The following is a 14,046-nucleotide window of genomic DNA, read 5'->3' as shown; positions in this document are numbered from 1 at the left end:
TGTTCAAACAAAATCGAGTCCTAGTATGGAAACCTTTTTCATTTGACAAGATATTTTCACGAAAATTGACAACGGTTTTGTCTACGGAACGCTACAACCTCCCAACATTTTTTCGCTACCTTCCAATATATTTATTTAAACATCTCTTTTGCCCACTCAAGCCATTATCTAGCACAATGCTTATTGGGTGAAACCAGTAAATGCTATAATAAATAAGCATACATACATATATACATACACACACATGCCATTTCATTTAATTTCCTAAGCGTATTATAAGCTCACTACTTTTTATGGGTAAATTTATTTGCAAGCTCATTACGAATACAATAAATACTATACGAATAGTAAAACAAAAAATGTGTAGGCTTATTATCTTATCAGTGACATTTGTTGACTTGAATTTGTTCACATGTTGACATATTCGGTGTTATTGATAATGAAATTTTCTCAATATATATTTGCAAATACAAAAGCCGCAGTCATATAGCGTGCGTCAGGCAGACAATTGTCATTAGAATGATATGGAGGTAGTGCGGCCAAAGCCAATTCAAATCTAATAATAAAAGCAGTGTTTAATTATCGCAAAAGCAAAACTTGAGAACTTTGAAGTGAAATGCTTCACTTGAATATTGAACACACTCTTACTCAACTGACGTCTACCACGAAACAACGCATACACACATACTGCAATGCGTCAAGTTAGCCAACGAACGGCCTTCAGCGCGAAAAAATCGCAATCATCGCAATCATTTTTTTTTCTTTACTAAGCTTTTAGACATTGTTATAGACGTAGTATAACAGCATTTTCTACATAGATTGTCACACATTTAGTATTTTTCCCATAATAGCGGAATTTTTGTAACAGTCACTACTGGCTGTCTGTCTGCTTATGTATCGGACTGATTGCTAGACGCATATTTATACCCTCAACAAGGTATATTACGTTTGCCAGGAAGTTTGTACTACACAAAAGGAAACGTTTGAGATCCTATAAAAAATATATGTACATATGTATATAAATGATCAGCGTGACGAGATAAGCAATGTTTGCCCGCCTATCTGTAAGCTTAGTTTTTGAGATAACGATTTGAAATTTGGCGCACGCTTTTTTCTCGCTAATAAACCGCTCATTTGTAGAAATTGTGGATATCGGGCTACTTACAGCTATAGCCGCTATACAAATTGAAGTATCAAAATCAAGTACTTGTATGAAAAACTTTTTTATTTTACAAGATATCTGCACGAAATTTAGCATGGAGTATTGTTTAAGGCAATGCTACAAGCTTCGAACAAAATTTTCGGCTTGGACCAATACAGCAAACACCCGCCATACAAACTGAAGTATCAAAATCAAGTACTTGTATGAAAAACTTTTTTATTTTACAAGATATCTGCACGAAATTTAGCATGGAGTGTTGTTTAAGGCAATGCTACAATCTTCGAAAATATTTTCCGGATCGGAGCTTTACAGCAAATAGTTGTCATACAAACTGATCGATCGGAATCTAGTGCTTGTATGAAAAACTTTTTTATTTGACATGATATCTTCACGAAATTTGGTATAGATTATTGTCCAAGACAGCGCTATCATCTCCGAACATATTGTTGACATCGGACCACTATAAAATAAAGCTGTCATACAAACTGATCGATCGAAATCAAGATAAATAGCTTTTTATACCCTTTTATGGTACAATAAATACAACGGAGTAGGGTATTATAGCTTCGATGTTAAAGTTTTATATTTTTTTGGTTTTCTCTGCTTCATGTTCTCCTGTTGTATTCTACTTCTGTTTAATCTTTAAATCATTTTGCATTCAATAGAGCGCGACAGCGTGTACAATATATGAGTACAATGAATGCATGCTGCTGACGCTCGCTGACTCGTTGACTTGCTGACTTCTATATGTATAGTGAGTTGGTTGCTTGGCCTGATAAGGCAAAAGGTGACTGTTTTATTGCCCCCGAATGATAGCCTCTGTTACATGGAGTGGGCACCTTTATTGACATTCGACGTTATCACACAAAAAATATATATAAGTGCCTGTTAATCGCATTGATGCCGCACGTATTTTTTTTAAATGCGTACTCATTTATTTATATATATTTATTAAGTATGTAGGAATATTATTTGTACTATTATGTAGTACACTTGAGTAAATATGTTTGTTTGTTTGAATGTGTATGAAAAAAATGCTGTTATACACATAGTCCGTGGGCCTATTAGAGCAAATATTTTGCAGTAGGGTAAAAATATTTTACCCACTTATTATAAGACACGTTAATAACACTCTAAGTATAAGCACTCAAACATGTATGATAAACACATTCGCACAAACGCAAACACACATGCATTAATTTGTAGCACAGAAATTTGAGGACTTGTGGCGACTGGCGGAAAAATTGATAAGCACCACTCAACACACATATCGTGGTCATAAATCAAATACATGTACGATTTTTTTTCATATCTTTGTTTTGAACTTAGCTCACCTTAAATTTCACATTACTTGTCGAATCCGAGTTGGCCAACGACTTCTCGGAGGGTGTGTAACGTCCTGCACCCTCAGCGCCTGTTGCGATCACATTGTTGTTGCTGAGGTTTGCGTCACCATCTACGCTGTAAATTGCACCGGCACCGCTACCAGCGGCCGCATTATTGTCAGCGGGTCCACCCGATATGCGACCGGTAGAGGTAGCCGCTGCCATTGTAGTGTTGTTACCACCTTCAGCCAAATATAAATGCTTTTCATAGCATGAGGAACATATTTGCACCATACCTTATGTAATAATTAAAGAAAATAAATTTAATTTTTAGTTTTTGCAAATAAAAAATCATACTACTCACCCTGTGGACTGATGGGACTAGCATTTTTAAAAGCTTTCATCGTTTTTATGAAAGGATAGTAGGGTTCGCGCTCTGCATTTGGACAGCAATAAACGAGCCGCAAACGTGAGGAGGGCGTGTCACCGCCACAGGTGTAACATACAAATGTGGTGCGTTCTGTGACGGATGTAGGTTTCTTACGTAACGTATAGGAGCGTTCATTTTCAGGTGTTTGTGTAGTCTAAAAAAATATATAAAGAAACATATAAAACAAATATATTTATTTATTCAGTAAATCAGCGTGTAATATGTGTAATTTTAATTTACATTATTGCTTTTAAAACAATTTCCACCTACATCCATATATACACATAAAATATAAGTGCCATATTTTAGATAATATAAATAGTTCACACTTTAACAAAATTAACGAGCAAATAATAACGAATTTAATAACAAAATTAAATATTTGCTTTTTATAATAAATACAATAATTTCTCGGTGATTTTTTTTTTTTTTCATTTTAAAATAACGTCCGTACGAATATTTAAGAAAAAAATTACTGTGATGCTTTAACAAATAAGTTTTAGATGAGGTCACTATTGAGAGAGAGTAATATCTATTAACTTCTCACCGAAGGATGAGGTCACTATTGAGAGAGAGTAATAATTATAAAATACACATTTTAGCTCAAAAATTCTATATTTTAAAATTTCTAATAAGAAGCATCAAAAGGTCCTTAAAAAATAAACTTAAAATATAAAATTAAAAAATAAACTTAAAACACAAGTAAAAAACATTTGACCAAAAAAACAAAAACGCAGGAATGAATTTAGAATTTTAGTTAGTATACTTTTTGAGAGTAATTTAAGGTCATTTAGAAAGTTTAAATATTTTCGTACAGAAAATTTGTAAAAATAAAAGTTTTCCTTACAAGAATTTTTGTTTGTATGGCAGCTACATTTTATAAGAGACCGATCTGAGACCATTTTTTCTAAGATTGTGTCGTTGCCTCAGGCAAGAATCTATGCCAAATTTCGTGAAGATCTCTTGTCAAACAAAAAGTTTTCCATACAAAAACTTGATTTTAATCGATCAGTTTGTATGGCAGTTATGTCTTGTAGTGGTTCGATTTTGGCGATTCCGACAAATGAGCTGCTTACTGAGGAGAAAAGGGTTTGCGCAAAATTTCAGTTCGATAACTCAAAAACTGAGGGACTAGATCGGGTATATACGGAAGGACGAAGATGGTTAAATCTTCTAATCTATATACTTTATAGATTCACGACGTTTCCTTCTGGGTGTTATAAAGATCGTGGCAAACTTAATATACCCTGTTCATAAAGATATATTATTCAGTATCATATAATAAAAAGTAGATGCGCTTGAAGGGTAAAATACGATAGAGATACGCGCAAAGGGAATTATTTTGCCTTCAAAGATTATTTTACCTTGAAGAGATTTATTTTACTCTTCAGGTGTATACTATCGTTTTTCTTGTATAGAAAAATTTTAATTTTCTTTATACTTTTTACTTCATAATTTTCTTTTTTTCTAGTTTTTTTGGTATTGTTAAGTATTAAGCCTTTCCAAGTTATCATTGTATTTAAATTTTGGATTTTCTTTTTATATACACTTCAATATTAATATTGTTTTTAGTTTAACAATGCATATTTAATGAAAATTACCTTTATATATGTAGTTAAATAATTGTAGATTTATCTTTTCAATCTTCATTTGATATTTTTATTAAATTTTTCTTTCAAACTTTTTTTTCTATTTTTTATTTTTTATTTTTTATTTTTTCTATTTTTTTGTTTTTTTATTTTTTCTTTTTTTCTATTATTATTATGTTCTTTTTTATTATTTTTTATAAATAGAAATTATTATTATTTTTGTTTTTCTATGTTTTTTTATTATTCTTTCTTTTTTATCTTTTTTTAATTTTAGATTTATCTTTTTTTTATTTATTTACTAATTTTTTCTATTTTTATTATTATTATTTCAATTTTTTTTTCTTTCTTTCAATTGTTTATTATTTATTTTTTGTTTTTCTATTTTTTTTATTATTCTTTCTTTCTGTTTTTATCACTTTTACAAAAAATTGCAAGAAAATATGTAATTAAATAATTTTAGATTTATCTTTTTTATTTATTTACAATTTTTTCTATTTTTTATTATTATTATTTGAATTTTTTTATTCTTTCTTTCAATTGTTTATTATTTATTTTTTGTTTTTCTATTTTTTTTTTATTATTCTTTCTTTCTGTTTTTATCACTTTTACAAAAAATTGCAAGAAAATATGTAATTAAATAATTTTAGATTTATCTTTTTTATTTATTTACAATTTTTTCTATTTTTTATTATTATTATTTTCATTTTTTTATCCTTTCTTTCAATTGTTTATTATTTATTTTTTGTTTTTCTATTTTTTTATTATTCTTCCTTTCTATTTTTTTGTTTTTTCAAAAAATTGCAAAAAAATGATCACATGCAAAAGGAATCTGTAAAACATATTGAATAAGTCCCAAAAATATCCGAAAGAAGATTAAAAAAAGAGACCGACTACAAAGAATGATAAAATATTGTAAGATTGTCGACGCACAAACCGTTTAAATCCGCTGTAGCCATTCAATTAGAGTTAGGTGCACAAATTTCTTCAAGAACTATAAGATGACTTGTGGACAAAAGTCTCTTTAGCAGATTGTCCCGAAAGTTACCAATGCTGAGCAAACGGCATAGATGCAATCGTAATCAGTTTGCAAAGCAATACATTAATTGGGTTGGAACTAAAAATTAAAAAAAAAATGGTTCGACATCCTCTGGTCGGATTAATGAAAATGATGGTTGGACAAAGAAATGTGCGCCAGCTACACGATTAAGTCCTTCAAACCCTGTGGTAGTAATACAATGCTTTGGGGCTATTTCTCTTGGCGTGGTGTCGGACCTATTTTTTGGATAAAAGAAAACATGGGCCGCAAAACATATGTTAAAATTTTAGATGAAGTCATACTTCCATATGAAGAAGGGAATTTGCTTTCAATTTGGTAATTTCAACAGGAGAGGGACCCAAACCATACTACCATAAAAGGTTCAAAATGTATGGTATTCATTGAGCACTTGTTGTAGCCTATATCAGTCTATGCCTTGAAGATGTGCATCTGAATTAGACGATAAAGGGTACGCTATAAACAATTCTCTATTAGTTCCCTTAAAAATATTTTTTTATTTAATATATTATGATTAAATAACATAACATGTAAAGGGTGACCCAAGTAAAGGTACAAACAAAATTCCCGCATTTGAGACGAAGAGCAACCTGTAGAGATGCAAGAACTGCCATTTACACCGAAAAAACGTTTTGATGTGGTCTGTGGACCAGTGGAATCATCGGTTCATATTTCTTCAAAAATTATGGTCGTGAGAACGTAACCGCTAATAGCGACCGTTATCACGACATGGTAACCGACTATTTGTTGCCTGAAATTGAAGCTCGTGATCTCGGCGACAATTGATTTCAACAAGATGGTGCCACTTCCCACACAACGCATCAATCAATGGATTTATTGAGAGAACACTTCGGTTAGCAGATAATTTCTTCAGGACGTGAAATATCACACCGTTAGACTTTTTCCTGTAGGGATATGTAAAGTCTAAAGTGTATGTGGATAATCCGGCTTTGATTCAGGTTTTGGAACAAAAAATCAAACGTGTCATTCGCCAGTTACCAGTCGAAATGCTCGAACTAGTCTTCGAAAATTGTACTTAACGGACGGACCTTCTGAGAGATACCCGCGGCCAATATTTGAAAGTGATAATTATCAAAAAATAAATGCCAAAGAATGTTCTTTCAAATGATAATGAATATTCCTTATTATATTGGGTAGTCGAAAAAATATTTTCGTATTTTGTCAATAGATGTCGTTGCAGTCGTATAACTCCAGTGCTACCAATCATATTGTGTCATACCATATAGTGTTGGATAGGTGAGATTTTAAGCTTCATTTAACCAAAAAAATTAAATTCGGGGAAGTTGAAAAAAGTTACAGCTGTTCAAAAATGAGTGAAAATAATGAAGAAATTCGCTATATTTTGAAATTTTTGTATAAAAAAAGGCAGAATACCACACAAGCCACCAATGAAATTTGTGAAGTTTACGGAGACGATGCTGTATCAGTTCGTGTAGCACAACAATGGTTCGCTCGCTTCCGTTCTGGAAATTTCGAAATTTCGATTTACACTGATGAAAGTTTTACACTGATGGAATAATGTCTCTAGCGGAAAAATGGCAAAAAGTGGTCGACCAATATGGTACATATTTGTTTATTTATTTATTATTAAAAATATAAGAAAAAATCAGTTGAAGTTTTATTAGAAATGCGAAAAGACTTTTTCGACTACCAATACTATTTGAAGTTTATGTGTTTTTTCTTTAAAAAAGTGGGCAACCTCGAAATGGTTCACGCTTTCGCTGTCATACAAACTGATCACAATCATGTACTTGTATGGAATATTTTCATAAAGTTTATTTGTTTTGTCAAATCATTGCACACATTTTATTTATTTAAATTTTTTATTTACTTTCAGTGCATAATTTAATTTATTACCAACTGTTTTATTGTATTTTTATAAAATATGCATACACATGTGTAAATATGTTTACATATCTATATATATATGTACATATATATAAGTATGTTTCCTATTGACATTAGTTTTATATTATTTGTGGTATTTACCTTCTCAACCATCTTATCTTTAAGTATTAGGTAAGTTTTTAATTTTTTATAATCCTTCCAGTTATCATTTTCCAACAATTTCTGCTCGTTCCGCCTACACAACGCCGCTGCGTCCGTTTCGCGAAGTTTTATCATCGTGCCGGACACGTTTGTTGCAACAGCGAAATCGATCGCAACTTTATTATCACTACAATCTGACATTGCCGAACGCAATAAACACTGGTGGCGAATTTGCATTGATTTAAGGGTCAAAAACAAAACTTTATAGCTTCGCACACAAACACACATACGCGGCGCTAGTATTTATAAATATATAGTTTTCGCGGAACTGCGAATCATTATCTATGCCGTTATGCATGCAACGCTGTAGTATTTAGTTAAGTAATTGAAGAGGCCAAGAGGGGAAAAGGTTAAGAGCACTTTTGAGTATGTACTAAACAATTGTATGAATAACGTGAATAATTTTACCAGCGGCGTAATTGGCTGTGAAAACAAACACTATACTCAACACCCACAGCCGCGCACCGTTACTTCGAATATTACAAGTATTTCGTATTTAGCGCACAAAGTAATTATTATAGAGCGCCAAGTGATTTATAAATTTTCAAATGCTGATAAGCGCACGATATATGTATGAACAAACATACATACATACATATGTACATATATGGAAATAGTTGCACTTGTTTTATGCATAAGCCGGAAACACTGCTAACACGCGGTTACATTTTACAATTATTTTTCATACATTTTTGGGTTTTTCTAAATTGCTACAACCAACAACAACCACAAAAATATTCCTTTTTTTGGCATTTGAATTACGAAATTGGCTTTTATTATCTTTCTTATCTGACATTTGTGATCTAATTACTCACGCACAGTAGCCGTTGCCGTTACGCACACACTTCCATACATATGTACATATCTAGATTCCACAATAGTTATGTACATATTTGTACATATTTTTAAAATCACAAAAAAAGCAAGAAAAAACAAAAACGTCGGAATAAATGCAATTGTTTGTCCAGTTTCAAATGCCGTCAAGCTGCTACTAACACACTTGGAACGGCGGCAAATCCATCCGCACTGGCACTTGCACTGACACGACGCTTGATGACGGCGACGATACTGACGCCGCAGCGCTTGCGTTGAATGTGTGAAACGTGTAGAAGCGCGCTTCGTTCGCGACTGGGTGTTTGTGGCGGAGCGAGAGCAATTCGAACCCAAAATCCACACATTGGAAAACTGATAACAGTGGGAATTGACGGTGTATAAATGTGGTGGACTTAATTAGGATCCCAGCGTTGACTGGCGCTGTAGTATTGTAACGTAAATAGAAACAACAGCCAACTTACGATCATATCACTAAATGTAATCTAAAATGTTGTTGTACTACATAACACAATAGTTAATATTAAAAATCATACGGCTCAATATGAGACTCTGCGACAACGGCGACGACGATGACGATGACGACGCCGCAGCGACACGGCATCATATATTTAAAAATAAAATAAACATTACCAGACATTCAAAGCGGTTATAAAATTGGGTACAAAAATAAGTCAGCCTTCACAAAAATAACAATCGCTGTATGAATTGTTGGTAGGCCTCCTTGTTTGCTTTTTATTTTTAATCGTTCGGTTGTTTTTTTTAAATGGCTCCACTGCTTGTAAATAAAATTAATTTTTTTATTGACTTAACTGTTAAGGGTAAAACGTGAAAGATAAAGACGACGAGTTGTTTTTTTTTTTTTGATGTTTAAAAACATGTTATTAGGAAATTTGTTACAAAACAAGCTATTACGTATATCAGATGCGGATAAAAAAGTTCTAGCGTGAGTGAAGCAATATTTTTAAAAATTGTCTAATTTATAATATCTCAGAAATTTTCTTAGGCCTTCAAGACCATATTCCAAAGATACCCAATGGCTTGGCCCTTATGGAACAGAGGAACGTTGCCACGACGTCGGGTCTACGTAACCGGAACGGACACGGATTCCTATCCGACCAAGAACACTAAACTCGACAATCCTCGAAATTACTCCATGAATGTTGTCTGTCGCTACAACAACAACTATGTTAAATATAATGCCGTTCCTACGAAAGTCGGGTCCACGTAAGCGGTAAAAACCCGGATTTTTAAGAACAGTCAACCTTGCAGCATTTCTCTAAATTAAGTCAGGATTGTTACTACAATAAAAAATAACATTTATGATAAATATAAAAATTTTTGCCACGTCTCAACCTATAAATTACCATCGAAAAGTCATTCGTAAGAGCTCCTGATAATTTTAATAAAACAAAAATATCTTAAATTAAAATTCATTAATTCGAAACTTATTCTTCTTCTTTACAGGCGTAGACACCGCTTACGCGATTATAGCCGAGTTAACAACAGCGCGCCAGTCGTTTCAATTCGACAATTGGATATTCCAAACGAAGCCAGGTCCTTCTCCACTTGGTCCTTCCAACGGAGTGGAGGTCTTCCTCTTCCTCTGCTTCCTCCGGCGGGTACTGCGTGGAGGACGGAGTCATGTGTAAAAGTTCACGCAAGTGAGGAAAATTCTCTGATCGCCATTCACTTGGGAGTGGTCAGAAACGGCTCTTTTATATATGGCTCAAACAGCTCACGACTTCCGGTCTTTGACCTAGTATCCTCTGGGTAGCCTAAGAACATACGTTTGAAGGCGAGCTAAAGTGAGAAGGCGAAACATCCCCTGCATAGGGTTGTGCGCTGGGTTTGGGACCCGCCAGGTAAAAAAAAAACACCCCCAAAGAAAATTAACAATTCGAAACTTCTAATCAATAATAAATATGCACGCTAAAACCTGAACTGGCAATGCTATAGCATTCTATTCCATCGGGAATAGCGATTATCTAGTCCCGTTTAGGGTGGTAAGCTTCAGATAAGTTGTCATCGAGGTCATCCAACGGTAGGTCCAGAAAACGTGCTATTTAGACGAGTTTTCAAAGAAGTGGTTAGAGTCAAGCGGGGACTAGTTGAATGCTGGACATATTTTGGAAAATATACATATGTCGGAAATACCTAGTCAGCCATGCTTAACCTAGTTTACTACATAAATATTTTTTTATACTAAAAGTTGATGTGTGTATTCGGAACACGTGATGCAGAAAGTTTTTGGTAGTAAACTAACGGTAAATGTTGGCTCTCACTCAAATCCGTTCCTCGAGAGGCCACGTTATTCTCTTAGAAAAGCAGAAAAGCTTCATTGCTCTCACATTCTCCACATGACGTTAATGCAATTGCTAGATGTTAGCATATTCTATTTGCTTAACATTTTGCACGTGTGTGCAATAAAAAGTGTAATCTAAACTTACATTCATTATAAATTATTTAATTTTATAACTTTTTAACTTTATAACTATTTATGCACATTTACTTTATACTTATATATACATATTTATTTATAATAAATGCATTTGTGCATGTTAATAGCCGCTATAAAATATAAAATGCATAGAAACAGACTATATACAAGCAGCGAACACTTACCTGGTAATTATTCCACTGTTGTATAAGATGTTCATAGCATAATTGACAGGCTTGTATCATGCCACGTGGATCTTTGGGACGTGAGCGCGGCGGGCGCGGTATTTGTTCATTGAAAATCGGAAAGTATGGATGATGACGACCCTTCCCATCCTTCGAACGTACAGTGCTCAGTTCGATGAGACTGCCACGTCGTTGTTCATCACCGCAAACATAACAAACTTCAGTTAATGAATTCTTGTCTGGCATTGACAAGTCAAGTATGCCGACATCGACTTGGTTGGTGGCATTATTACTAGGTGAGGCATTTCGAAACATTTGGCGTGAAGTACCGCATGACAACATGTATGGTTCACAGATGTTATTTGATGAGTTACGCAAATCTAAGGCAGCACCACTTGCATCGTCAACAACATCAGCCATTGACGCGGCATTCGAGTGATTACCACCAACACCACCAGCTGCGATACCATATTCGTATTGCGGACTGATACGATCTTGTCGCTGCTGTTGTTGTTGAATTTGTTGATGTTTACTGTCCGAATTTGTATGTAGAGCTTTTTGTGTATCATTTGACGAGTTTAGTTCATTACGAGCTGAAGCTGAATTCATACACGAAATCTGACCTAATTTAAATTTATGATGAGCAAATGAGGACGACTTTATATTTAACGTGTCATATGGTGAACCACTACCGACAGGTTTACGACTTTCAACTGCGGTGGGCTCTTCATTCATATGTGCCACACTCTTAGGTAACTGCGTGGTGCCAATTTGCTTTTCTTTTGGTTGCGGCGTCATTTGGCCATTCAAGGTAGCGTTAAAGTTTCGATTATAATAATCACAGTATTGTTGTGCCGTTGAGCTAGGCGTACTATTCGTTTGAGCATAATGTAATGACGATGATGGTTCGTTCGGTTGTAAAGGATAATATTGATTCGTCACATTCGATGGACGTTCGTAATCGACGCGATTTGGTGTTCGCGACACACCACTTAAATAGGCGTAATCTTCTTGCAAATTACCATGTTGCAAATGTTCAGCGCTGAGCCCAAGCATCTGTGCAGCGTATTCACCTTGTGTTTGTATGTCGGCGCCAATGTAACTTTTACCATCGACACGTTTCATATGATATAAACGTTGTAAATGTGGCTTCTTTTTGCGTTCGTACGAGTCCCATTGCTCTCGCAAGGATCGATAGCACAGCATACAAGCGATTACATAGGTTTGTGTAGACGTAAGCTTTGGTACACCGTTAGGCGGTTCATGTCGTTCCAAAAATGGAAAATACGGTTCAGTGGGACAATCCTGATTAGGACGTACGCGTAGAGATTCGCAGCCGCCATTACCGCCACATACGTAACATAAAGGGAATACACCATCGTTAGCGGAATTGCCGATAGTATCACATTCCGAAATATTTGTTGTATTCGTTTTCGACGTAGGACGTTGTGGATGGTAGTAGACTGTTTGTGGTGGATGTTCTAAGTTATGGTGCATTCCCATAAAGGGCGCAGATTTCAATTCGGGTGATAGTGACGTTGTGGGATGGCCTTCAGCAATTTTTGGCGTTATTTGTTGTTGTTGTGTTTGTGCAGGCACACCACGATGCTCGTTTTTCACATGTACTTTCCCTTTTTCCATAATAATATATAACTGAAAATAATTTTATACAGAAATAATTGTAAATGTTTCCAAATGTATTACATCAAATATTTACCTAAGCTTCAGCAAGTATGCGTCGTTGTACTTTTGGGATCGTGTAGACAAATGATGACAATGCATATAATTCAAAGCGTTTAGACGGTAAATGAAATTTAAAATCGTAAAGGCGTATATTTTTTTGTAATAATAAACTAGTTTTAGCGGACAGAACGCTACCCGATAATCCGCTTTTATCACTTTATTTGTTTTTCAAAGGAATAAAAATTTGTCCTTGTTTGTAGGCACTTTCAAAATTGGTTTCTTTGTATTTTCTCAGTACTTTTACTGCAAATTTATACATTTTTTGTTGTATAAACTTTTATCTCTTTTTACAATAATTATACATACTTGCGTTACACATTATCGTACTTCATAATTAACACTGTATTGTGTTGGAGTCTTCATTCACAAGTTGGCAATACGTGGAAACAAATTTGCACTTCTACGTATTGCATTATTTAACTAAACCATTATAATTTCCAACCAAAAAAGAATATGGTATATAAGCTGCCGTAAAACAAAAAAACTGCCAAATTGTCACTAGCACAATTTCCGATCGTTTATACAACCTTCTTTCTTTTTAGTCTTGTTTTCTTTCTGCCACTGCGTTTTTCGGTTTTTCGTGTCCAGCTAGCCAGTCGGTCGCTCGTTTAGGATTGACGTACACACAAACAAACGCACATCAACTGCTGACTTCTGGCTGCTTTAACTAACTTTTCGACTGCTGTTTCTGCTGGAGAATTTCTAAAGCAGTTTTTGTTTTAATAATACTTGCAATGAAAATGTTGCTACAAACATCGTTTTGGCAATCTACGACAGCACAATACGCTCTGCAAAAGTACGCTAAACGCACACGAACGCCGAAACGCAAAAAGTGAGGTCACAAAGAAAACTCGCAATTGGTGTATTACAAAATTCCATCAGACAGTTTTAGTTGATTTGTATTGACTGTTTCTTCACTACATGGACGAAATTTGACGAAAACCCTTGGATTATTATCCACTTTCGTCCCATTTACATGTAGTATATCACAAATTTAAATTCATTGGCATTTTTTCCAGTTTTCACACTCCACTTTTTTATTAGGAAAAGTAAATTGCAAAAACTTATCACTGCTGCTCACGCGATCTGAGAATGGGAACACAAAGATATTGCGTCCATTTTGAACATTACTGTCAACCAATTGTTTGCTATTGTCTGACATTTGTAGCATTTTTTCCGATTGGTTAGCAATGGTGTTGCCACATGCGACTTTTCAA

The 14,046-nt window shown here is 34.3% G+C and overlaps 1 protein-coding gene across 10 annotated transcripts in view; it reads right to left on the bottom strand.

The window, feature by feature from the left end:
* LOC126755574 (uncharacterized) overlaps positions 1–13,950 on the bottom strand; it is a 45,274-nt gene extending 31,324 nt beyond the window's left edge. For 3 of the 10 annotated variants that reach the window (XM_050468228.1, XM_050468237.1, XM_050468236.1), the window contains exons 1-4: positions 12,804–13,950; positions 11,087–12,739; positions 2,852–3,071; positions 2,497–2,783 (exon numbers count right to left, since the gene is read on the bottom strand). In XM_050468228.1, coding sequence (XP_050324185.1) covers positions 2,497–2,783; positions 2,852–3,071; positions 11,087–12,727 — 2,148 coding nt within the window. In that variant the 5' untranslated portion in view covers positions 12,728–12,739; positions 12,804–13,950. Of the gene's footprint in view, positions 1–2,496; positions 2,784–2,851; positions 3,072–7,570; positions 8,695–11,086; positions 12,740–12,803 lie in introns of those variants that run through there. The other 7 variants (XM_050468229.1, XM_050468231.1, XM_050468230.1 and 4 more) reach the window with 7 other exon arrangements.
* Positions 13,951–14,046: the final 96 nt, after the last annotated feature.

Source organism: Bactrocera neohumeralis, chromosome 4 (assembly GCF_024586455.1).
Source record: "Bactrocera neohumeralis isolate Rockhampton chromosome 4, APGP_CSIRO_Bneo_wtdbg2-racon-allhic-juicebox.fasta_v2, whole genome shotgun sequence".
NCBI lineage: Eukaryota > Metazoa > Arthropoda > Insecta > Diptera > Tephritidae > Bactrocera > Bactrocera neohumeralis.
This window is presented reverse-complemented; position numbering and strand designations above follow the sequence as displayed.